We start from the raw sequence: 24,633 nt of genomic DNA on the forward strand, positions 1-24,633 counted from the left end.
CCTTGGCTGTTATGCTTATCTTGTAGCATCAGTGCTCAGTGAGCGACCGACCATGGTCAGGTCAGTTTTAGGTGTCTCTTGTGATTGTTTTATCTAGTTACTCATTTAGCTCCATACACATGCTAGATGAACCTTGGCTGAGGCAGCCAATAACGACCACCTCGGTCGAGAATCCAATGTGTATACAGCAGCCCCGAACTCTCTTGACCACTTTGCAGCTTCAGCCGAGCTACAGCTGAGAGCATTGTTTTCCCCACCCGCCTCTTCTTCTTACCCGCCTCTCTCGTGACATCACGCCTGCACTGCTCTGTTGTCTCCCCACCCTCCACGTAGCAACAGAACGTTCCTCTAGCCTACAGGCTAGTGATGTGTCTGTCAGCCTCGGCCCTGCAATGTCGCTCAAGGGATAACGTACCGACATTCCCCATGTGTACAGGCACATGCACCATTGGATACACAAGCCAGTCAAACAAAAACACCTCACACACTTCTGTCATGACAGATTTGCTTTGTCTTCCTAGGTGAGAGGACCAAATGAAAGGAACTGATGTGTAGGTCTGTTGTCTAGAAGATGGAAGATTATCGGAGGAGAGGTAGAAAGACTGTATGTGGAGGATTGTCCTGCTGGAAGTAGATGTTATGAAGCAGGTGTTTTTAAAGATTTCTTGGAAAACTGACTTGGAGGAAATCTATGATATTCACCACATAATTAAATACAGTATTAATGTCGTTTTATTGGTAAAATGGGGTTATTCTAATAATATCTGTATGACAACGGTTCAGCTTTGATGAGGATGTATGTGTCTGTGAAGTACAGATGGTCTTGTTGTAGGTGCAAAAAGTTAGGCTGTCACAATCTTTCAACAAACAAGGAGATAATTTCAGCCATGTGGTTACCTCAAGTGAGTTCATAACACCTCATATAAACATGATTTAACTGCTCTACCTACATTGCATTCCTTAGTTACCTCTTGGAATTCTAGCATTGTGTGGTTCGTGGGTGGTGCGAAGGGTCTTCACATGACTTCTCCACTGTGGCTAGTGATAGTTGAGGGATTGTACTTCTAACCAGAGCAGGATCATCCACCTGGCAACCTAAGCAAGTGCTTGAAGCCTAGTGGGCGTTAAGGGGCCCATCTGCCACCTTTTTGACATTACCAAAAGGACCACAAGGGGGCTCCAAATCTACTACCTAGGGCCCTATTACATCTTAATCCATCTCTGCTTCTAGCAAAACATTATAAAGACAGGCTACCTACAACTGACTGTAAAAATTGGACAACATTGACCACTCTTGGTGGCTTCCGATATATGGGTCCCTAAAACGGATACATTAAAAAAAATGGCACAGGTAAATTTGGGCGCAGTTAGTTTTTCTCCTGCCTATTTTCAAATCTATTCCCCTATGGACTGTCTAAATATTTATCTGCCTGCTTAATTCAGGCTCTGGCTATTGCCAGTTGCTGAATTACACCGTTTTTATCATAATTTGGACTTCGGCTATTGACAGTACCCAAATTAGTCAGCAGGCGCCGCTATAGCTGTAATTCACCTTGCGGCCTATGGCAGCCACAAAATCCCGGCATTTGGAGCTGCACCCAAATGATCTATCTCGCCCCAAAACTGTGTTAAAAGTCATTGTTTTCTGTCAAACATTTCCCAAAATTGTTGGCCTGCAGGAGAGTGATTTGGAACAATACACGAGCAACCAAAAACTATGGATCCTAAAGGAATGCAGGCAAGACTGGACCTTTGCCACAGAATTTTTATGCATGGACCTGCAGATGTGCAAATATGGAGTTCCATCTATGGAGGATTTAGGAAATGTGGGCCCCAGCAATGTATTAAGATACCTGGACCTCAAAAATGAAATTGGTGAATAGATTTCTACCAACATAGCCATCTAACCTGGAATGTATTATCACAGGAAATAGTAATAGCAAATTCTATATCTGCAAGAAATTCTATAAGAGGGACTTAGATGCTTTCCTTGCATTGAAGGACATTCATGGTTAGAATTGCTAGGTAATTCCCAGCGGTGGTAATCGAGGGATTTCATCTGATTGCCATTTGGAATCAAGAAGGATTTTTTTTCCCTTTTAGGGCTAATTGGTCTAAAGGTCCATACGCAGTCTCAATCAATGTTGGCCAACGGGGATCGGAACCCAATCCATTGGACGACATTGCAGGGCCGAGGCTGTGCAGACATGTCACTTGCTTTCAGACATGTCACTTCCTCTATGCTGGGGGACAGATCGGCACAGATGTGACATCACATAGTGAGTGGGGTAAGTGGGGAGAACAATTTTCTTACCCGTTGCTCAGCCAAAGTCATCCACCAGGACAGATTGCTGGCCAAGCAGTCAGGGGCATCGGGGTTTGCCATAAACAAGTTGGATTTTCAGCAGAGGCAGCCGTTATCAGCCGTCTCAGCCGAATTTCATCTGGCATGTGTACGGCCTTAAGCCCTGTAAGGGTTTTTCCCCTTCCTCTGGATGATCTGATATACGTGAGGGTGCAGGACAGTGTGGTGTCTTATTTTCTGGTTGAACTTGATAGACATATGTCTTTTTTTAACCTAAATTTGTAACTTGAGAGTAAAATACTTCCATCTGATTAAAAGACAATGAAGATCTCCAGCATTGGGTGTGGAAATTGTCTTTTGGAAACCAAATGGAGGTTATATCATTAACTTTGCAGTTATAATTTTAAATTGTAATTGGCATGGATATTTGAACGTTTCTCATGAGGATGGAAGCGATTGTCTGCTTCTTTTTTTTTGGATTTCAACAGATGAGTTGTGAAAATTTGTTATGAAAATGGACAAACACAAACACACATGGTCATGGTGAAGTCATTTGATAGTGCTGGCAGCAAGAGGTTACCACTAGAGTTTTTTTGTTTGGACCTCTCCAAAGAATAATGACTTAATAGTAAATATAGTGCTTTGGGCATGTTCCCTAAACATTAATGAAAATGTGGAGCGCCCAATGTCTTAAAAGAGAAAATCAATAAAAGCGTGTATATTATGTACAAGGCCCAAGTGCCAACATGCATTCAGCCTGCAATTTACTCAAACAACCCTCTTTGTCTGCTAATCACGCTCATTGATGTACTCATTGAGACTTTTGATAATGAGACACTTATTGCCCTTAAACTTTACCCTTCTTTTGATAAAAAATGTTTCCAATACTACCCACGTGTCTTCTTATTGCTCAAGGTAGCATGTTTCTATTGGTAAGGATGAACCCTTTGTCATGCTAAAAATGGCTGAAGTAATACAAAAAATTGTAACTCGTCTCTTCAACTAAGTCAAACCCCACATTAAAATGGGGGCTCAGTTTCCACCACTGTACAGAATACTAAATGAAGGCCTCAAAACAGAATTCTCTCCGAACCCCGGAGACTTTTTCCCCTAAATGTACACACTGTGCTAGGAGCACCACATGACAGATGTGGCCTCCTGCCTACTGAACTCCATGACTTATAGACTTAAAATGATAGGAAAAAATTATAAGCAAATATTATTCAGAAAGTTTCTATGTGTGGCTTCATTCAAAACAATCGCTCAGGACTTCTCCAAGCTTCACCCGTGAATAGTTTCAACCAACTTTGGATGAACATGAAAATAAACCCAACTTCTGTAATGAGAAAAGTGGTAAGAGGATCATCCCATCCACAGGAAATAGTGAATGAAATGGGCAGCATCAGTGATCCAATAAGTGGCCACAAAAGCAAAGGATGAGAGGAAAAGTGAGTGACCACGAGTGACCAGGGTATGCTAGAACGATGTTGATTGTGGAATGGTGATGGTCCTCCCAGTGACGTGATCCCTCTCAATCTTCCATTGGGCTAAGTGGAGGCACAGCCCCCTTGAAGCAGGCGGACTCGTAGTGTTTGTTGAGATAAGACTTGAGTGCAAAGGTCTTGCTGCATCGTTTGCACTTGTAGTGTTTGAAGGCGGAGTGTGTCTGCATGTGTGCACGGAGGTTGGAGCGGTCAGCGAAGGCTTTTCCACAATGGGCACAACCGAAGGGCTTCTCACCAGTGTGGGATCTCATATGGCCCTGGAGAAGCCATGGTCGGCTGAAGGCTTTGCCACAGGTATCGCACTTGTGCTTGAGGTCATGGGTGAGTAGGTGCATGGCCATGGCCGGCATGGACACGTATACTTTGCCACAGGTGGGGCACTTCTTGGCTAGCTTGCTATCCAAACTGCGATGGGTCTGCTTGTGCCTGCTCAGGTTGGAAGACGTGGCGTAACTCTTCCCACACTCGCTGCAGCTGTGCCTTTGGATGGCACGACTGCCAGACAAAACCTTGCGCCGTGATCGGCCATCCGTGATGAAGAAGGCATCCACTGAGTAACCCTCACTGACCGCTGTCTCCCCGTTGATATAGCCCCCTGTGATCTCTGAGCTTGGGCTGTCGGGGGGCTCGGAGTCTGGGGCTCCATATTCACTGTGCACTGCTGTGTAAAGGGTGTCTGGAGAAGGGACTTTAATGGCTCCATCGCTGTCCCCATCATACACTGATGGAGTAATGTAGTCAGAGATGTAATCTGAAATAAAAATGGCAAGACTGTCAGTCGTAAGAAATGAGCATCTCTTCCATCATTTAAAGACAAGCACCACACTGAATTTTAAGTGTACTTAAAAAGAGCAATTATCCTAAATGCTGAATTCAAGTGCCTGACACTCATTAATAGCTTCCAGGGCCTCCCACCCAACCACACATACAGGCAGAGGCGTAGCTAGGGGTTTCAGCACCCGGGGACAAAGCTAGTTTTTGCGCCCCCTGGTGACAAGCCGTGAACTATAAGGGAATCCATCATACATTCCCAGAAATGTTTGCGTTTTAGAATAATTTCTGGTATGTCCGATCTGTACCTGATTAAGAACGGGATAAATTTTCAGATCAGCGCTGCACAAAATCGATCTCGTTCAAATCATGACCAGTTGATCTGACAGAAAATTGCATTGTGTGTACCGGGCATTAGAAATTTGGGAGATACGTAGAAATACACATGATCTACTTTGCTGATGCAAACATGGCAAGCGCTGATTACAGCAGGGTAATAAAATAAAACAAAACTGTGAATGGAGAGCAGGAGGAAGGAGGAGAGAAGATCAGATCCTTCCTACTTCTTTCACGGACAGTTCTATGGGGACACATCAGGGAAAGCAGAGCTTGTAGCAATACCTCCTTTTATGCTGCGCCTGGGGACAGATGTCCTCCCTTGCCCCCCATAGCTACGCCCCTGCATACAGACACACCCCACCTACAGGCCAAGCGCTTGCAGTAATCAAAGCACTCTTTCTTTTAATTCTCACCACTTACTCCCTTTAGGCAATGTCCATTGAAGTACACCTGATACCCTCGGGAAACCGCCCCTCTTTATTGATTGTGTTAGTACAGTTAAATCTTCTCTTGACTGAGATGAAGATCCTGTCTCGCTGGAAACAGGACCTCACAAGCCCCCAGATGCATTCATGGGATGACAGCCCTGCCCAACCATATTTGGTCCTGTGAATGGGCAGTTGCTGTTTTCCCGAGCTGTGTTGTTAAAGCGGTATTGTCACCATAAAAATAAAATTTCAACAGCAACTGGTCTGAGTGTATTAAGTGATAAAGATGCTAATCCTGCATTCAAAACTTGCAAAACTTTTTCTGCTGTTATGGTTTGTAGTTATCACATACTTTAGGAGCACTGGCCCTAGTGCCAAACAGTGCCAAATAGTTGAATGCTGTGAGTTCTTTTTATCTATAATATATTCCTCCTGTTCCATTTATTTCCCTTCCTAGCTGCTTATCAGAAACACTCTCTGATCACTTGTGTTTACAAGCAAGGCTGAGGTGACTGGATGTGTAAATTAAAAAATAGACAGTGCAGTTGTTAGTATACACCTCAGTGGGAGTGTCTGAAGACTCTGGGGGGAGGGCAGCTAATGAATACACAATGAGCAAGAGAAGGGAGGGGGGGAAACAAGAGTCAGGGAGGATATAATGTCAGCATTAGCTTGGCAAGATGGCCACTGCCTAGAATAGGATTTTCTGCTTTTCCTTTATAAATCATTACGTGGATAGCACAATACATCTGTTATGTAAGTAGAAGTAGTATTTATCTACTTATATATGTGTTTTTTATTTCTAGGTTAGCATAAGTGTCGCTTGTTCTTTAAGCTTTTCAATACGATGGCCCTCTACTACTGAATTACTCCATTATGAGGATACCACTATATGATTATCCACTCCTTGGTTTATGATAATTATCTTTCACAGGTTCCTAAGCCTTCAGAGTTCATATTGCTACGCTAATACCGACATAACATATACTGTATTTGCAATATTTTTCTGTATGGATACGATGTTGTATTATAAGATTCATTATCTTGGTTATTGATCTTGTTCTTGTTTATGATAAAACTAATAAAAACTATTGAAATAAAGTACACCTGAGGTGAAAGGAATATGTAGGCTGCTATATATATTTCCTTTTAAACAATACCAGTTGCCTGGCAGTCCTGCTGATATTTTATTCGTGAGTAATGTCTGAATCATGAGACACCTGAAACAAGCAGTCAGACTTCAGTTAAACATCTGATCTGCATGCTTGCTCGGAGACCATAGCTAAAAGTATTAGAGGCAGAGGATCAGCAGGACAGCCAGGCAATCTGCATTATTTAAAAGGAAATATTAATGGCAGCCTCTATTTCCCTCACTTCAGGTTTCTGATAATGGAGACATGGCCTACATTGCCTGAAAGGAGTAGGAGGCGGGTATTAAAAGATAGACTGCTTTGATTGCTTGGAGCACTTGGAAGCCTCTATATGAAGTATGGAAATTGTCGGCATTTGAGGCGCGGGAGTTTGGGCACTGCCCCAGGCACCCATACAATTATTGGTAATAGTGCGCTGTGCCTGACAAATAGCTATTAGTAGTCACGGTTTTCATAGTCGGTGGCCCTGGGGCCCCCTATTTTTGGGTGCCTCAGCCATCAAATTTCACACTATTACCGGCAATTGTACTGGACGCCTATGGCAGTGCTGATAAGTAGTGAAATTTTAAGGTTATGGGGGGGTGGAGTTTTTAACCCCTTGCCGACCACATAACACTGATTGGCGTGAATGCGGCGGCAGCCCCAGGATCATTTCCGCTTGAAAGACTCCACTCCGTCATCAGTCTCGATCGCCGCTAGCAGACTGTTAGACGGTGAAACTGCCGTCCATTTAGTCTGTACAGCGCTGCGATCTATGGCAGCGCTGTACTAGGGACAGCCGTATGACACTGTCCAGAATGAAGCAACGACCTTATTATCTTCTTGTATGTAGGTAGGCATAGGTAGGTGCCCCAGTATAGATAGGTAGGCATAGGTAGGTGCCCCAGTAGTTAGCTAGGCATAGGTAGAAGTCCCAGTATAGGTAGGTGTCCCAGTATAGCTAGATAGGCATAGGTAGGTGCCCTAGTAGTTAGCTAGGCATAGGTAGGAGACCCAGTATAGGTAGGTAGGCATAGGTAGGTGCCCTAATATAGGTAGGTAGGTGCCCCAGTAGTTAGCTAGGCATAGGTAGGTGTCCCAGTATAGGTAGATAGGCATAGGTAGGTGCCCCAGTAGTTAGCTAGGCATCGAATTTCCGCAAACGCGAACCACCGAAAGTTCGCCTGGAACCGTTCACATGCGAAACCGTTCGGGCCATCTCTACCCACCAACAGAAATCTCTGTTGGGGGGGGAGGGAGGGGAATAACTTGTGTACAGTTAATCTGTAAAAAATGGCCTGGTCACTAGGGGGGTTTAAGTCTGCCGTAGTCCTTAAGTGGTTAGGGCTGGGGGGAAAGCAGTTACTTAGGGATATGGGGGGGGGGTTAAGGTTAGGCATGGAGGGGTTAGGGATAGGCATCGGTAGGTTGGTGGTTAGCGTTATGCACCAGTAAATGACCCTTGCGGTATTCTGTATCTGGCTATAGTGGAAAGTAGGTGGGCACATGCATCATAATATATCAGTCTGAAACCTATGAGCCGTGGTTAGTGAGCGGACTGCCAGCCATTTGTAGTCTGCTCGCAAACTGCACAATATGCTGGGCCTGTGTGGATTACCTCAAAAGCTTCCTGTACAAGCTGCTGCCTGATTACACAGGTAATTGCAAGTCATCTGTGACTTGCTTGTGCTTGGCTGCAATGCTACAGTATCATCCAGGCTGTACAGACATGTGGACACAAGGGCACACTATCAGTACTGCATCTGCATTGACTGGAGAGACCTAGGCTTCCTGTGCAAGCTGTTGCATGATTATTGCTTGCAAATCCCTGCATATTGAGCACTGTGCATTTTGATCCAGCTTAGACACTGTCTGCACTCGATTGCAGAAGCATTGACAAGAAAAAATGACTCCTAATTATTTACTGAATTAAGGTACAGCACTATAGTACACTGTATGTGCTTGAGTATGACAAATTCTGATATAGTAAACCTCTGATATAGTAATCTACTTTTCCTGGTCTCTTGGCGTTCGCTACAAAAGCTGTGGCGTAGTGTTAGGACTGACTGGAACTTCTCTTCAGTCCCTGTTGACCTTCCCACGAAGGAAGAGGTGTTACCCAGTAGTGGGGTCTAGGTGACCATGGGTCTTCACCCACACACCCTTGAGGGGAGTGCAGGACCACACCCCCAGGAGGGGGATGTGGAATTTAGCTGCCTAGTGCCCTACCAGGTCACTACTGGGATTACCTCAGTGAGTGGTTGGGAGAACAGAGACACTAATTGTGGAGTAAGCGTGGTCAGATGAAAGCCAGATGTCCAAGGTAAACAGAGTTCAGCGTAGATCGAGGTCACTATCCAAAGGTCGAGGCAGGCAGCAGACAACGGAGGTAGGGGTCACAAGCCAGGGGTCAGGGCAGGCAGCAAACAGCGGTAATCCAGGAAGCAGAGCCAAAGGTCAGGGCAGGCGGAGATCAGCGAAAGTCGGGGTCACAGGCCAAGGTCACAACAGGAGATCAGATCAGGTAAATAGCAAGGCAGGGAAGAACGGTTCACCGACAGGCTAGCCAAGCTGTCAGAACGAGCAGCACTGCAGCTAAGGGCAGTGCTGCTTTTATAATGAGCATTGGCGCCGAAATTAGCGCCCTGCACATGCGCAGAGCGCGCGCAACAGTTTGCGCATGCGCGCGCAATACTCTGCGCACGCGCGTAGCGCGCAACGCCACACGCCAAGCTGGATGAGGGACTACAAGGCCCAGAGAGCCCCCGCGCATGCGCACCAGAGAGCGCACCCGGGAACCCCGCGGAAGACCAGGATGGTGAGTATGACACGTAGCAACAGGGAATAAGGAGGTTGCGATCACACCGGGGCCCCTGGACCAGGAGGCACACTAGGTGCCCTCTTTCATCCATCCTTTTAGCTTTTCATTGGTACTTTGCTAGTAATGAACACATCTATATCTCTATATTTGTGTTGAATAGTGACAATCATTAACAAATGGTTTCCTTCCTCTGATTATACATCTGACACTGCAGCTGTCCTTGGAAGGTTTTGAGGCTCCATACCAGTAAAGTGCTTGGGGGCCCCTTCTAAAACTTGCACTGGGCCCTTAGTTACGCTACGCTACTGTATCCTGTGCCCTGATGCCTGTCCCTTGCTTGCGATGAGATTCTATAGATACGGTATTTGTGCTTCAGTGACCAGGTTTGTGCAGGAGAAGAAGGACATCGGGCAAAGGCGAATTGATGGTAATGAAGCCTGAAAGCAGATGTTCTAAAATAACTCTGGACTGGGGATGGTGCAGGCCCAGGGAGGCAGGTAAATTGAATATTCTCTTCTTTATGTTAATATAATTCCCCAATTGTGCTAACTTTACAGTATGTAAACTGACATGAAGTAGGTAGTGAGGTCCCTCTGCAGGTCTTTAGTCTGCAATCAGAGATTGTACAGGCAATACCGGCATAATCAGGGCTGCTTCTGGCCATTATTGTGCTCTAGGCAGTGGTGTGGCAGTAGGAGATGCAGAGGTTGTGACTGCATTAGAGACCATGGACCTGAGGGGCCCACGTGGGACCCTCCTCCAGTCACTGCCTGCATGGACTCTTTATTGGTGCTGTGCTGGTAATGATCACCTCTATATATTCTTTAAATCGTAGTAATCATTAACAAGCAATCCCTTTCTTCTGCTTACACCTCTCTCATCTAGTAGCTGTCCTTGGTACTCTAGTGGTCCCCCCAAAAGTTTTTCTGGCCCTTGTGGGCATACATTTGAAAAGGGCGCCTGGCAAGATGGGCACCTGATATAGATGAAAAAAGACACATTTGGCTACAAAGGGCACCTGGCATAGCCGAAATGTCAAATTCGGCTACAAGGGCGTCTGGTGTAGGCGAAGTGTCAAGTTCAGCTACAAAGGGCCCCTGGTGTAGGCGAAATGCCAAATTCGGCTACAAAGGGCGCCTGGTGTAGCCAAAAAGGTAATTTTAGTTTATAAAAAGGATGATGTTAAAGGCAAAATTTGTTGGGCTATAAAAGGGCTCTGGATATAGCCTAGAAAAGTGATATAGCCGAGAAAAGTGATTACTCTGACCTAACTTCTCCCTACTCTCACACAGAACCCTCCCCTAGTGGTGCCTAACCCTAACTCGCCCTCCCCCCCCCCCCCCCGGTGGTGCCTAACCCTAACCAGTCCCTGGTGATTCCTAACCCTAAGACCCCCTGGTAGTGTTTAACCCTAATGCTGGGAATACACGGCTCGATTCTGAGCCATTTAGATAACTCAATAGATAATTTCCGACATGTCCAATCTCCGGCCCGATTGTTTCCGCGCGCGATTTCGCATTGAGGACAAAGGAAAAAAGATAAGAGAAATGAGCGGAAGATAAGAGAATCGCCTGCGGAATCGAGCGGGGAATCGATCGGGCGGGAGTATCGAGCGGCAAAATCGAGCCGTGTATGCCCAGCATAAGACCCTCCCTGGTGATTACTATCACCTAACTTCTCCCTACTCTCACACAGAACCCTCCCCTGGTGGTGCCTAACTCTAACACCCCTTGTTGGTGCCTAACCCCAAGACCCCCCTGGTGGTGCCTAACCTCCCTCTTGTTATTGCCTAACCCTAACTCCCCCCTGGTGGTGCCTAACCGTAACCCCTCCCTGGTGGTACCTGACCCTAAGACCCCCCTGGTGGTGCCTAACCATAAGACCCCCCCCCCCACCTAGTGATCACTATGACCTAACTTCTCCCTACTCTCACACAGAACCCTCCCCTGGTGGTGCCTAACCCTAAAACCCCCCTAGTGGTACCTAACCCCCCCCCCCTCCCCGCTTGTGATGCCTAATCCTAAACCCCCTCCCCCCTTGCACCTCCGAATCAAAAATCTCGGCTATAAAAGGATGCCTTTTTGTAGCCAAATCAAAAACCTTGTAGCTGAAATGAAAACTTGGGCGCCCTTTTCACCACCTAGTAGCAGAGATTTGCAGAAATAACATTGAAGTCTATGGAGGCACCCTTTTAATACAGATGGCTCAGGTGCCCTTTCCAACTGATTCCCCCTGGTGATCCCCCCATGCCCACAAAGTATTCCCTGGCACCATGGTGGTCTACACATCTTCACAAAGTATTTTCTGGCAGTCTAATGGTCCCCTATCCCTGCAGTGCTTCCTAGTGGCCTAGTGACACCCCCCCCCCCCCCCCCGCAATATTCCCTGGTGGTCTAGTGGTCCTCATCCCCCCCAAAGTATTCCCTGGTAATCAAGTGGTTCCCTTATCCCCCCCCCCGTCCCCCCAAAAAAATATTCCCTGGTAGTCCAGTAATCCTACCATCCCCCCAAGGTATTACCTAGTAATCTAATGGTCCCCCCATTCTCCCCAAAGTATTCTCATTTGTCTTAAACTGGGTCACATGCAATTTGCCAGTCTCTAGGGCACATTGATTGTCACTGTAATGATGCCATTTGATTTTTGCCCAAATGCAAGTGTAGAGTACACTACACTTTTCCTACAATTGGGTTAATGTCAATGGAAGAGCAAGAAGCTTGCATAGCAAACAGAAGCATTGGAAAAACGCAAACAAAATTGCATGATGACAATAAACGATTGGATCAAAACTGTGATGTAAAGCACGGAAAATCTCTTGGTGAAACAGCAAATATCGTGATAGAAAACAACTGGAAAGAGAGACCTTCATTATTTATATTAATTTATCAACCACTGACATGTCATGAAGTTCTGCTTTCATCACAGGGACATTTTCTCAACAACGCACAGCTGTTTCCTGTTTATCTACATTTTCTCAGTGCTTCCAGACACGAAGGGCCTTGATGATGTGCATATTGAGAGAGGTGTTAATTAGCTCTTTGAGCTTACATGCCTTTAAGGACCTGAGCACACTGTTGCACTGATGTGCCGATATCAGCAGCACATATTCGAGGCTAGGCACACAATATGAATTGCTGTGCTGATTTCAGCAGCACATATTAGAGGCTAGGCACACAATATGCATTGCTGTTCTGATTTCAGCAGCACACTAAGCCGGGGCAAGGGCCTCCAGCACCCAAGGCTGAGACACCAAAGTGCGCCCCTCTATCCCTCCCACCCCAGCCATCACACACTGACTGCTATCAGTAAGAGGTGCCCCAGGGCCCCCAACACCTTAATCTCTAGTTTACTGGCTTGCAGTCACTGCATTGTATCCCCTTTTCTTATGTCTCTCTGCTTCAAACACAATAGGGTAATCATAGCTGAATGAGTTGTGCACCCCCTCCTACACTGCGCCGTGAGGCTGGAGCCTCTCTCGCCTCTGCCTCGGCCCGACCCTGGCAGCACATATTAAAAGCTAGACACACCAATATGCATTGCTGTACTGATTTCAGCAGCACATATTAGTGAGTGCTGTTAAAACAGCACAGGAGATTTGGGCGCCACCATAGGCCTTAAAAGGAATTACAGGTATAGCGGCGCACAGTGAGTAACTTCGGCGCCGTCAGAAGACGGAGCTGAAGTTACTTTTAATGCACTGTAATTTGTCCGCCAGCAATAGCTGGAAGGCGAATTACATCATTCCCTACCATCCACGTCGATCTGGAGGGGGTATAGTAATTATCACCGCCAGGACTTGTGCAGGAGCAGGGTAAGCCGCATATATCGGCTGTATCCTGTGCCCAAGTCTCCCGGGGGTAATTTCATAGGTACGCCATATTAGAGCCTAGGCACACCAATATGCATTGCTGTGCTGATTTCAGCAACACATACCAGTGTGTGATACGCAAGGACCAGAGGCGGAACATGCACAAGGCAAACCAAGCACTAGGAGAACAGAGGCGCCAGCAGGATAAAAGTAAATAAAACCTTTAAAATTTGCATGGAGGAAGTGGTGGACTTACCTCCATAAAGCAGACACGAAAGACTGTCTGAAGATAAATACATACATTTATTGTAAAGTACCCCAAGGATGCAACGCGTTTCGCAGGCTAGACCCGCTTCATCAGGCAATAAGGTGGGGACAAAACAGCAATTCGGGTATAGCAAGTAAAGCGCCTCTGTGAGTATATTTATCTCACTAATCATTATCTATATTTGTTTCTGACACACTACACCATATTGGGCTCTCGGTTTCTCCCACTTTTATACAAGGCAAACCTAGGCAGTTGCCTAGGGCGTGGACAGAGGTGGATGCTAGCTCCCACCAAATCTTACTAAAAACACCAGATGATAATCAACAGTGGGAAAAAATGCTATTTTGCCTTGAACCCCATTTCATCTTAACCACTTAATGACAAGTTGACGTATAAAAACTTCCTGCTAGAGCCTCTTAATGGCTCCAGGACGTTTTTATAAGTCAGACAGTGCTGCTGCCACTGTGCGCGCTCCCGCCCGTGCGTTCCCGTGCACGTGAAAATAGTGAAACAAAAAACCACCAAAGAAAAAAATACACCTTTATTTCCAAATACTATATTGTCACCATACTTTGTACTAGGGACATAATTAAAATATTTTGTTAACCAGAACAAATAGGCAGATAAAATGCACAGTAGCAGTGTTTATATTAAAACTATAGGGGATGAAATTGGAGAAATAGTGTATTTTTTCATTTTTTCCTTGTTTTTCCCTTTAAAATGCATAGAAAATAAAGTAATTACTGAAAACAAATATCAACCCCAAAAAGCCCAATTGGTGGTGAAAAAACAAGATATAGATCATTTAATTGTGATAAGTAGTGATTAAGCTATTGGCAAATGAAAGAGATGAGCACTGAAAGGTGAAAATAGCTCTTGTCCGTTAGGGTAAAAACTCCTTTGGGGTGAAGTGGTTAATCATTTTCTGGCAAGGACATCATGGATACACTCAAGTTCTGCACAGCACTGTGCTTAGGGACTACATTGCTACATGTTTTAATCCACAAAGCAGCACTGCCCCATACCTTCCAACTTTTTGAGATAAGAAAGAGGGACACTTCAAGACACGCCCCTGCGACAACTCTAACCATGCCCCCCACCACACCTATCACAAATAATTCAGAATCAAAACCTGTAGATTTACCATTCAAACCCCAATGGTCCCAATCTACAGTATCACCATTAGTTTTTCTTCATTTTAGCATTGGACAATAAGAAATATATCAATGTAATTGATGGGAATAAAGTTTAGAGTCTATTAAACACATTTCTTTCTGTAGAAAAATACATATATTTATATAAATCTGTACATCAGTGTTGAAAGAGTGACAAATAAGGAACAAAGGGGATAGAGGGATTGGGTTCTTAAAGAGGGACTGTCCCTCCAGGAAGTCCTGCCAGATGATCTCAGCGGAATGTTTGTAACCAGGGCTGGGCTGAGGCAGAGGCGAGAGAGGCTTCAGCCTCAGAGCGCAGCCTCAGAGCGCAGTGTAGGAGGGGGCGCACAACTCACTCAGCTATCATTGCCTTATTGTATTTAAAGAGTAACTGTCAGGCTGCAGAAGCTAATTTAAACCTCTATTCTCCTGTGTTAAACAGTTTAGAAGGAAGCCCAAAAGCCATTAGTGAAGATAAAAATCTCAGTTACCTTTGATGTGTGCTTATCAGCAAACTGTTAGACCTAAGCAGGACGCAAGCCGCATACTATACTGCAAAGCATTCTGGGGCCCTCCCCTCGGCTGCTAATGAGACGTTACAGCAGCTTGTAATCAGTCCAGCGCGTAGCACTGATAAATCTCGGGGCAGAGTACACTGCAGGAGTCAGCTATTGTTCCTAGCCACATGGCTCATTAATATTCACTGCACACTGTGTTATTTAGTACCAGCTTTTCTGTGATCAGGAAGCAGGCAGGACATGACGACACATTTGACAGAAAAACATGGAGCCTGCCATGAGCTGTCAGGAGCATCTATCTCTGCATATACTATATACAAATTCTGTGAAATCCAAACGTGGACAGTGAAATGCATATGTAATGTAAGTACAGCCAATCTTTAGCTACTGATATATGTGTTTATTTTCTCTGAGACCCTATACCTAACAGCTCCTCTTTAAAGCAGAGAGAAATAAGAAAAGGGGATACATGGCAGTAACTGGAGCCAGATACTGTAACTAGAAATTAAGGTGTTGGGGGTGCACCCTGGGGCTCCTCTTAGTCTAATAGCAATCAGTGTTTGACAGCTGGGGTGGGAGGGATGGAGGGGTGCACTTTGTTGCCTCAGCCTGGGGTGCTGGGGGACCTTGTCCCGGCTCTGTTTGTTGCTGAGAGTGCTATGCACAGAGGTAGATACTGCTTGCTTAGCAGTTGAAAACAAATGCTATTTCCCACAATGCAACAAGGTTCACATATAGGAAACTGTCAGGACCATGGCCCTGACATCACACTGTGGGAGGGGTTTCGCCACAATATCAGTCACACAGATTTCTTGTGGGTATCGGCTACTGATTGGGACAAATTGAATGAAGTAAATTCAATGCTTAAAGTTACTCTTCAGTGGAAAACAAGATGTCCTTGTTATTAGTTGATAGTTATGAAATGGAATATGGTTCATTTAGGCCATTTTTTCACTGAAGATTGTAATCAGCATCCCAAATGCACTGCAATGCAACTTCTCTCCTTACACCACACACATTGTCATGCCATTTTGCGTGTTCGGACGGTTTCAATGCTTGATTGCATTAACAATTTCAGGAAAAAAAAACCCAGGAGAAAACTGAATTGGTAAACTGAAAAAAATGTATAGTTATGCAATTTTTCTTGCTCTCCCCTAGACTTCCCCTAGATGCAGGGAAACTGCTGCATGCTCTAATGTAAGGTCCCTGATGTGTTCAGTTTCTCACTCTCTTTCACTGTCAGCAAGGCCGGTTCTATAATGAAGCAAGGTGAAACATTTGCATCAGGCGCAGAGATTACAGGGGCAGCATGCTTGTCTTGTGTGTTAACACCTAGAGCATGCAGAGTAGGAGGAGAAGCGAGAGGAGAGCGAGGTGAAGAGGTCATCATTGGGGAAAATCAGCTTGTTGTGCTGTGTGAGGAGTCTGACAGTGAGTGAGGAGGGGGGAGGCAGGAGAGCAGCAGTGTTTCATTTCGCCACAGCCAGCCAATGTGCTGTTGGGTTGAGCTGCAGCATGTCACGTGAGAACATTAAATAAAGCACAGTAAATTGTCGGGTGCTGTTCAATCATTCCATATCGGTGAGGGGAAGGGGGGGGCATTCTCGCCTCAGGGCTCAGGCAGTAAAAAGTCAAGAACCGGCCCTGACTGTCAGATCATTGCTTTTTTATTAGCAGGGCGTTCTGAATGGGTTTCTAGCCGGTGATATCCTACTCTTTTCCGTCTTCTATCTCTTTTTCTCTTCTTCCCTTCCCCTCTCTATCATTCGTAGGCTCAACACACACAATACAATCTTGGTTGTTCAATCTTACCACTTTCATGTAGTAAAAGAGCTTATCCAATCAATTATTCAAGGTATTTTCAATCTGTTGGCCCTTATACTACATAGATTTGGTAAATCTGTACAACCAAGATTGTATGGTGTGTGTTGAGCATAAGGCTGGGTTCACACATAAAAGGTGTCCTGTCTGTTTTTGACAGTTGGCATCAGTTTTGTATAAGACTTCCATGGCGTGGCTCACATATAAAAAACGTGCAGTTCTGTTCCAGTCAAGCCCTGTCCTGTCAGTTTGGTGCTAGTTTTCTATGGGTTGGTGTGTTTATACATAAAAGGTGTACAATTCCAAACCTGTCTCGTAAAACCTTCCTCCTTTTCTCAAAATGCCTACAGTACGTATCATTGATTTTAGTCTGCAATTCATTACCCTGTGGATCCTTTGGAGTGATATCTCAATAGTTGAGCTCTGTTATTGTATACCTACAAATTACTATCTTATTCTCTGTCTGTGAACTGCAGTCCCTCCGTATGTTATTTGATGGATATATTCTTCTGTATATAAGCATAATGTGTGCTTTGTTTTTGATATTTTCTTTATAAATAATCTTTATATAAAAATGTTGCATGCACCTCGTTTGATTTTGTTAAAAATTGAATCGCACCAGTTGTGTTACTATGTTAATCACAGACCATGGTACCCTTGCAATTGTCAAAACCTGTGTGGTCTGAGCCACAGATGGAAACGCTGCCAGTGGAAAAGGGATCTTTGAAATACTGAGCTTTGGCAGTACAAGAGACAGACTTACTGGAGTCCTTCTAGCCTGTGAGGAGAGGCACAGCTAGCTTCCCCTCCTCTCTGGACTCAGCTTTATGGGCTGACCCAACAACAGGTGTGACACCCAAACTAGAAAATGGATGTGAGATTATCAGCATCCTTGCATTGCTGTACCAGCTCAAAACGCCCACTGGGGGCATTTCCCCCATTGGGCAGCTGGCTCTCCCTGGCCATGCCCCCTGCCGCTCCAATTCCTTGCACACTGGGAGAGAATCTCTCTCTCTTTCCAGCGTCATGACCCCAGAAGTCACGAAAGAGAAAATGAAGAATATCTGGGCACGGGAGCAGCAGAGAGCGGCGGGGATGGTGGCTACCTTATCCGCCCAGCCCCACAGATCAGGCAGCCTAGTTTTCTTTAATTTTATTTCCCCACCCCAGGTTCTCTTTAAATTGGTATGAAACTCGGCATTTCCTCTTTGCTCTAAAACATTATTTACAGCATAAAATTTAGTACCACTTAAAACAAAATTGTAGCAGAACAACATTCAAATAGTTAAACGCAGCACTTTGTTCTTCAGTGGAAAGTTCCTTGCTTTAGTGGGCAGCTTCTGGCCTCATCCAAAGACGTGGTAACATTATCTTTTGTTTCCATTCCTTTGTCAGCTACAATTAGTAAACATTAGCAAAGTGCTGAAACTGAAGCTGTCTCTGCTTCTACTATGTGTGCATCTGAGAAGAGATCACTAGATAGATTTTAATATATACATTCAGCAGCTATGCAAGAAAATGCAACGGCAGCTTTCAGAGCAGATACTGTACTTTGCAAACGTAAACAGACAATTACTTGTGTACAAAAAAAATTAAAACTGTAATAAAAAGTAGGAAAACACATTTTTATTGAATGTTATGTCAGCGTTTTATCCCACTTTAAGCTTTAGAAGTCCGAAGCCTTTATAGCGTATGGATAGGTGCACAACTAGAGGCTAGCAGAGCTATTCAATGGAGTTTTGACTTTTAAGCGTTTAGCTTAGAAGGCAATACATATACCACTGGTATCAAACTTTAGTCCTTGAGAGCCATACCCATGCCAGTGTATAGGATAAACTGAGAAATGGAGAAATATCTTCTACTTGATGAACCACTCTTTTCCAGGAAACACTGGTGGAGTCGCCCTTGATGATACACTACTATAAATGTTTAATGGGGAACTGAAGTCAAAGGTATACGGAGGCTGCCATATTTATTTCCTTTTAAGGTGGCCATACACTGGCCCGATTCGCGGCCGTTTCGACAGCAGATTCGATCCTGGGATCGAATCTGCTGCCAATCGTTTGCGGTAAACTCACCCGCCGATCCGATTTCCTCCCGAAATAGGATCGGTCCGTCGATCGCGCTGTGCGGGAAATTACCCTCGATCGCCCGCAGGTAGGGAGCGCGTCGCTAGCGGCGGCCGATCCGATCAGGTATACATTACCTGAAGCTGGCTCCCGGGCATCTTCTCCGCGCTGCACGGCTCTGTTCCCACTCCATCCTGGCGCTTCCTGTGTCGCTCCGTGACCAGGAAGTTAAAATAGAGGGCGCTCTATTTGAACTTCCTGGTCACGGAGTGACACAGGAAGCGCCAGGTTGAAGCCGGAACAGAGCTGTGCAGCGCAGAGAAGATGCCCGGGAGCCAGCATCAGGTAATGTATACGGGGGGGAGGCGGCAGGAGTAGCTCAACAGATTGTGATCGGTTTCAGGCTGAAATCGATTCGCAATCTGTTTGCAGTAAAGGCAGCCATACGATCCCTCTCTGATCAGATTCGCTCAGATAGGGATCTGTCAGTTGGTCGATCTAATGGCAAATCGACCAGTGTATGGCTACCTTTAATCAATACCAGTTGCCTGGCAGCCCTGCTGCTCTATTTCTCTGCAGTAGTATCTGAATAACACCAGAAACAAGCATGCAGCTAGTCTTGTCAGATCTGACTTTAAAGACTGAAACACCTGATCTGCTGCATGCTTGTTCAGGGGCTATGGCTAATAGTATTAGAGGCAGAGGATCAGCAGGGCTGCCAGGCAACTGGTATTGCTTAAAAGGAAATAAACATGGCAGCCTCCATATACCTCTCTCTTCAGTTCCCCTTTCACTATTTCTCAATTTTATTAATGAACTTTTATCCTTAAAGCGGACCTGAACTCAAAACTTCATCTCTGCACAAAAAGATAAGCAACATCAAGTAATTTTAGGCGCTCACGCTTGTGCCCGAAAACTTCTCAGGTCTGAACAAGTGAGCTAAGACATGTTGTCTATCATGCATTAATAAACATACCTTATCTATAAACCTATGGTTTGTCCTTCTGAGAAGGTAAGAACTTTCCCTTCTCATCTACATAAACATTTATAGTATTATTATTATTTAGTATTTATATAGCGCTGACATCTTCCGCAGTGCTGTGCAGAATATATATTGTCTTGTCACTAACTGTTCCTCAGAGGAGCTCACAATCTAGTCCCTACTATAGTCCTATGTCCTATGTGTATGTATCGTGTAGTGTATGTGTTGTAGTCTAGGGACAATTTAGGGGGAAGTGGGAGGAAACCAGAGTGCCCAGAGGAAACCCACGCAGACACAGGGAGAACATACAAACTTCTTGCAGATGTTAACCTGGCCGGGATTCAAACGGGGGACCCAGCACTGCAAGGCGAAAGTGCTATCCACTACGCCACTGTGCGTAACATCAAGGGCACCTCCACCAGTGTTTTTAGCATAGTCTACACCCCAAGGGGTTTACATTTATGAGGACACTTAGAAGTCCTCACTACTAATCTAGGAGAGCAACCAACCAGCATCTGCAGCAACAGGCCTGGGACACGGAGCAGGGACGGTTATATTCCTGCAGGCTCTGACGATGGTTGCAAGTTTTGCAACCCACCCTTGTGAGTATATTTCATACACACATGTTCTATATTACTCCTTGTCCAAGGATACTACACCATTGAGCTCCTGGTCTCTCTCAATTCTCTGATATTTGAAGGTTATGGGTAACCAACAAGGATGAGAACTCCTTCCACTCCTTTCCTGATTCAGTCCCATCATTTAATGTGAGCTGTGCCAAAAATGTGAGGACATCGGTCCTTCAGGACTGGAGTCCGACATCATCGACATACAATGGCCAACATCATTGCTTTCAGTATTGGGCTTGTTTCATTTCTGCTCTACTGCATAAGAGCCAAGCAACAGGTATTCTGTAAAAAGCAAATAAAGATGTCTGCTCTCCATCCCTCTCAAGTATGCAGATCAGGTGTTCCGACTCAAGCGTATAACTCTGACTAGACTGGCTGCTTGCCTGCTGTTGGGATGTGATTCAGACACTACTGAAGCCAACAGATTAGTCTGACAGCCAGGCACTTAGCATTGTTTTTTTTTTCTCAGAATGCTTTCAGGAATGGCAGCTTATACAAGGTCCTACTACAGATCTCATGTAATTATTTATTATAAACAGTCCATAAAATCCTGATTTTAGGTACCTCATGTTAGCCTCCTTTATGTAATGGGCTCAATGCTGCCCCCTCCTGTCCTCTCCTGTCTGGTGCATCCACAGTATCTGTCAGCAGATCCTCACACTCCCCCTTATCCTCAATGTCTCTCCTGAGCTGATTCTCTGTTTCCCTCACCTCAGCAGATTCTCCCCTCCACATACTCTGCTGCTGTTCTCTCTGGTGTCAGCACTTCCCCCCTCCCCCCCTTCCTTGTACCACCAGTTCTGTGACCCAGTTCTGTATTCACCCCCTTTCCCCCCGCAGATGTTGTGGTAGTGGTCCATGGAATGGCTGTGCTGCTGCATTACTTAGTTATTTTTAGCCTGCACATTGGATGCTCGTCCTGCCTTTACAGTGTACAGTAGAACATACACATGCTACATTCCCTACCTATACTGCAGTGCTTCCTACAGGATCCTTCCTCCTGCCTGCACAGCAGAGGATAATCAGGACACAGATAGGCAGAGCTGTGATGCTGTGGGGAAGGGTCACCTTGGCATCAGGGGGCAGTAGGAAGAGCTGCTATATTCTGCTAGTGAAGGAGTTCTGATGAACCCTGTTGCTTGTCTGGCATCCATCTTTGTTGCTGCTTCAGAAAAGACACAAAGAAAGAAAAAACCCTTTTACCCTCTATTTACACTCAGTGGGGGGGTTCTGCACCAGAGGATGTTGTTGGATCCAAGAATGCAGCAACCTTCTGGCTTAAAACAGGTTAAATTGTGCTCCGCAATGCCCAAAGCTGCGCAATCAGCAAATTTCCCAAAATAGCATCTTGCCTGGCTCTTTTTTTTTCACTCCAAAACAATGAAATTCCAGCAGTTGTGAGCCCATCGCCCCCTCCTCTGCCTCCCTCCCTCCCGCTCTCCCTATAGAATCTCTCAAGGTCAGCATGTAGAACGTGGGACCCCAACGACTCTACGCAACACCTGGGGTGCAAAGACAACACAGCCCGCCAACTCTACAGCCTACGCGGGGTACACAGAGAGGCTAACTGGGGAAAGGATTGTGTTGGAGGAGAATAGATTGGTTTCTAAACACCTGGAGGACATCCAGTAATTAGCTGTGATCATCTCTATAATAATTAGGATGTTCCTCGTCACCTGGAGCCCTGACCCCCACCCACATCCTCCAACACTCACTTCTGGTGCCCTTGCCTGAAGGCTTATAGCTTGGGGGCTGCAGATAATATGCACCCCCCTCCAATAACAACACACACACCTCCTCTATACCCAGCTGCTTTTTCTCCAAGCTCTAAATATAGTTCTGCCTCCAATTCACAGGCCTTATATCAACTGCAGAGTGTTAGGTGTGTATGTGACAGGCTGCAGAGCTCCCTGTTTGAGATACCGGCTGCAGAATGCAGTGTTTAGAGCAATCTGTACGAGACAGCCTAGAGTGCCTCCAACCTGCTGAGCCTTTGCATGGGTGATAGTGACTGCAGATTGTGTAGTATGTAGCACTGCAGATGGTTGTGTGTGCATGTAGGAGTGACCACAGAGCATCCTATGTGTCACTGATTGCAGAGCACTGCGTGTATATGCAGAGTAATATCTTTAGAGCACATGGTGTGTCAATACTGGGGCATGCTGCAGTCAGCTGTTTGCTGGATACTGCGGAGTTGTCCTCACATATGTGCAGTGCAGAGTACAGCTGTGTGTGTGTGAGAGAGTGTGTGTGTGTGTGTATGTGCGATCAGCACTGGTGACTATATATTAACAGGGGCATACAGTGTGACATGTCGGTGACCAATCAGCAATTGCAGGCCTAGTGAGTTTGAATGATCAAAGCAAGAGTGATGTTTGAGGTCACCGCTGCTATCTTGTACCTGTGTGGGAAATTATCCCAACGTGCACAGCAGAACTCTGTGGGCCTCTGACCACAAGCCTGGAGTCTTCTGTGTGTGGGTGACCCTGTGTTACCCCTGTTGTGTGCTGGGCTTTGTGGTTTGAGGATGGTATGCAAGTTTGGAAACCACTGTACTTGTCTAGATACTGGAAACATGTAGGGTTTTGTCAGTCATGTTTGCCAAGTCTCTGTGAGTGTCACCAATCTATAAATGCAGAGTAAAGCAACTAAGACAGTGTGAAATGTTGAAATTGGAGCTCACCTTTGTCAGAGAGGTGTGTGGTAAAGTTCGAACGATGCCTGACATATCCACTCTCACTGTCAGATGAGCAGAATCCATCCTTCACTTTTTTCACCAAAAAAGACCTTGGCATTGTTACTCTTCCCTTCCAAAGGTGAAAGGTCAGAGTAGGGTCAGGGAGGAGGAGGAGGTGAGGGCTATGGAAGTGAAAAGAAGAATGAAGAAGACTGGTGAAGGAGGGACATCAACTGCAGTTCTCCTCCACCCTCCCTGGGAAGGGGAACAAAATGTTCTTCTGTAGGGTCAGAGGGACGGAGCCACAGGAGGGAAAGAGGTAGAGTCCCAACCCTCAGAATAAGGGGAACCTCTGCTGGGAACCATCAGGTCTTTGGAGTTCAGCACTGGACAGCTGCCCAGATGGTCCTCCAGACTTCAGAGCTGAACAGCAGGTTGGATGTCAAAAAAAGCTTTAAGCACTGGACAGCAGCTTGGTTGGTCCTCCTGCTTACAGAAATGGACAGCAGCTTGAATGTCCCTCCAGATTTGGAAGTAGACAGCAAGTTGAATATTATTGGAAATTCCAGGACTGGGCAGCAGCTTGGCTATGTCTCTAGATTTCTGCTCTCTAACAGCTCCTCTCCAGATTTCAGCACTACAGGTCTTCTTTAGATTTCAGCACTGGACAGCTCCTCTCCAGATTTCAGCACTACAGGTCTTTTCCAGATTTCAGCACTGGACAGCTCCTCTCCAGATTTCAGCACTACAGGTATTTTCCAGATTTCAGCACTGAACAGCTCCTCTCCAGTTGACAGCACTGGACAGCTCCCAACACCAGAAACCTCTGCATTCCCATCAGGCGTCCCTTCTCGTCTCTTTGCTGTCTCACACCTTGCTGAGTCTTCTGGCTGCCTCACACACCTTTCCAGGTCCTGCTTCTCTTGCACATATGTCTATCAGGTGTCTTGCCTGCTGTTTATCTTGACTGTCCCTCTAACCTTGCTGTTTATCCCTCCACAGTCTCTCATCAGTCTGTTGCTATTTGTGCATCTCTTCATCAATTCTACATCGTTCTTTTTTCCTGTCGTTCTCCCTCCCGGCTTTCTGCTCTCTCTCAGCTCCTCCTTCTCCCACTGATCTCTCCTTCTATAGACCTGTCATCCCTTCAGACTGCTTGCCTCTCCATCCCTCCTTTCTGAGGCGTTTTCCCCTTCTACCTTCCTGCTTCAGTGCTCAGGATGTGTGAAGGCTTTCCACTTCAGCTCTTCCATTTAAAGGGCTGTGATCAGGTGCTGCTGCGGGATGGCCTGCTATAATATCCCAGAATTCCCAGGGGAGCCCCACATCTTTATTACTGCCGCTCAGCTCTTCCTACTTATCTCTGCAGGCGGATTTTCACTGAAAAACAGAAGGGGAGAAGGAGCC

At 45.7% G+C, this 24,633-nt stretch overlaps 1 protein-coding gene across 1 annotated transcript; it reads right to left on the bottom strand.

Moving 5' to 3' along the window:
• Nucleotides 1-282: 282 nt before the first annotated feature.
• SCRT1 (scratch family transcriptional repressor 1) lies at nt 283-24,425 on the bottom strand. The gene is made up of 2 exons (XM_068234916.1): nt 23,233-24,425; nt 283-4,561 (listed from the first exon to the last, which is right to left on the bottom strand). The coding sequence occupies exons 1-2, from the start codon at nt 23,342-23,344 to the stop codon at nt 3,837-3,839; spliced, it is 837 nt and encodes a 278-aa protein (XP_068091017.1). The 5' UTR covers nt 23,345-24,425; the 3' UTR covers nt 283-3,836.
• Nucleotides 24,426-24,633: the final 208 nt, after the last annotated feature.

This window comes from Hyperolius riggenbachi, chromosome 5 (assembly GCF_040937935.1).
Source record: "Hyperolius riggenbachi isolate aHypRig1 chromosome 5, aHypRig1.pri, whole genome shotgun sequence".
Lineage (NCBI taxonomy): Eukaryota > Metazoa > Chordata > Amphibia > Anura > Hyperoliidae > Hyperolius > Hyperolius riggenbachi.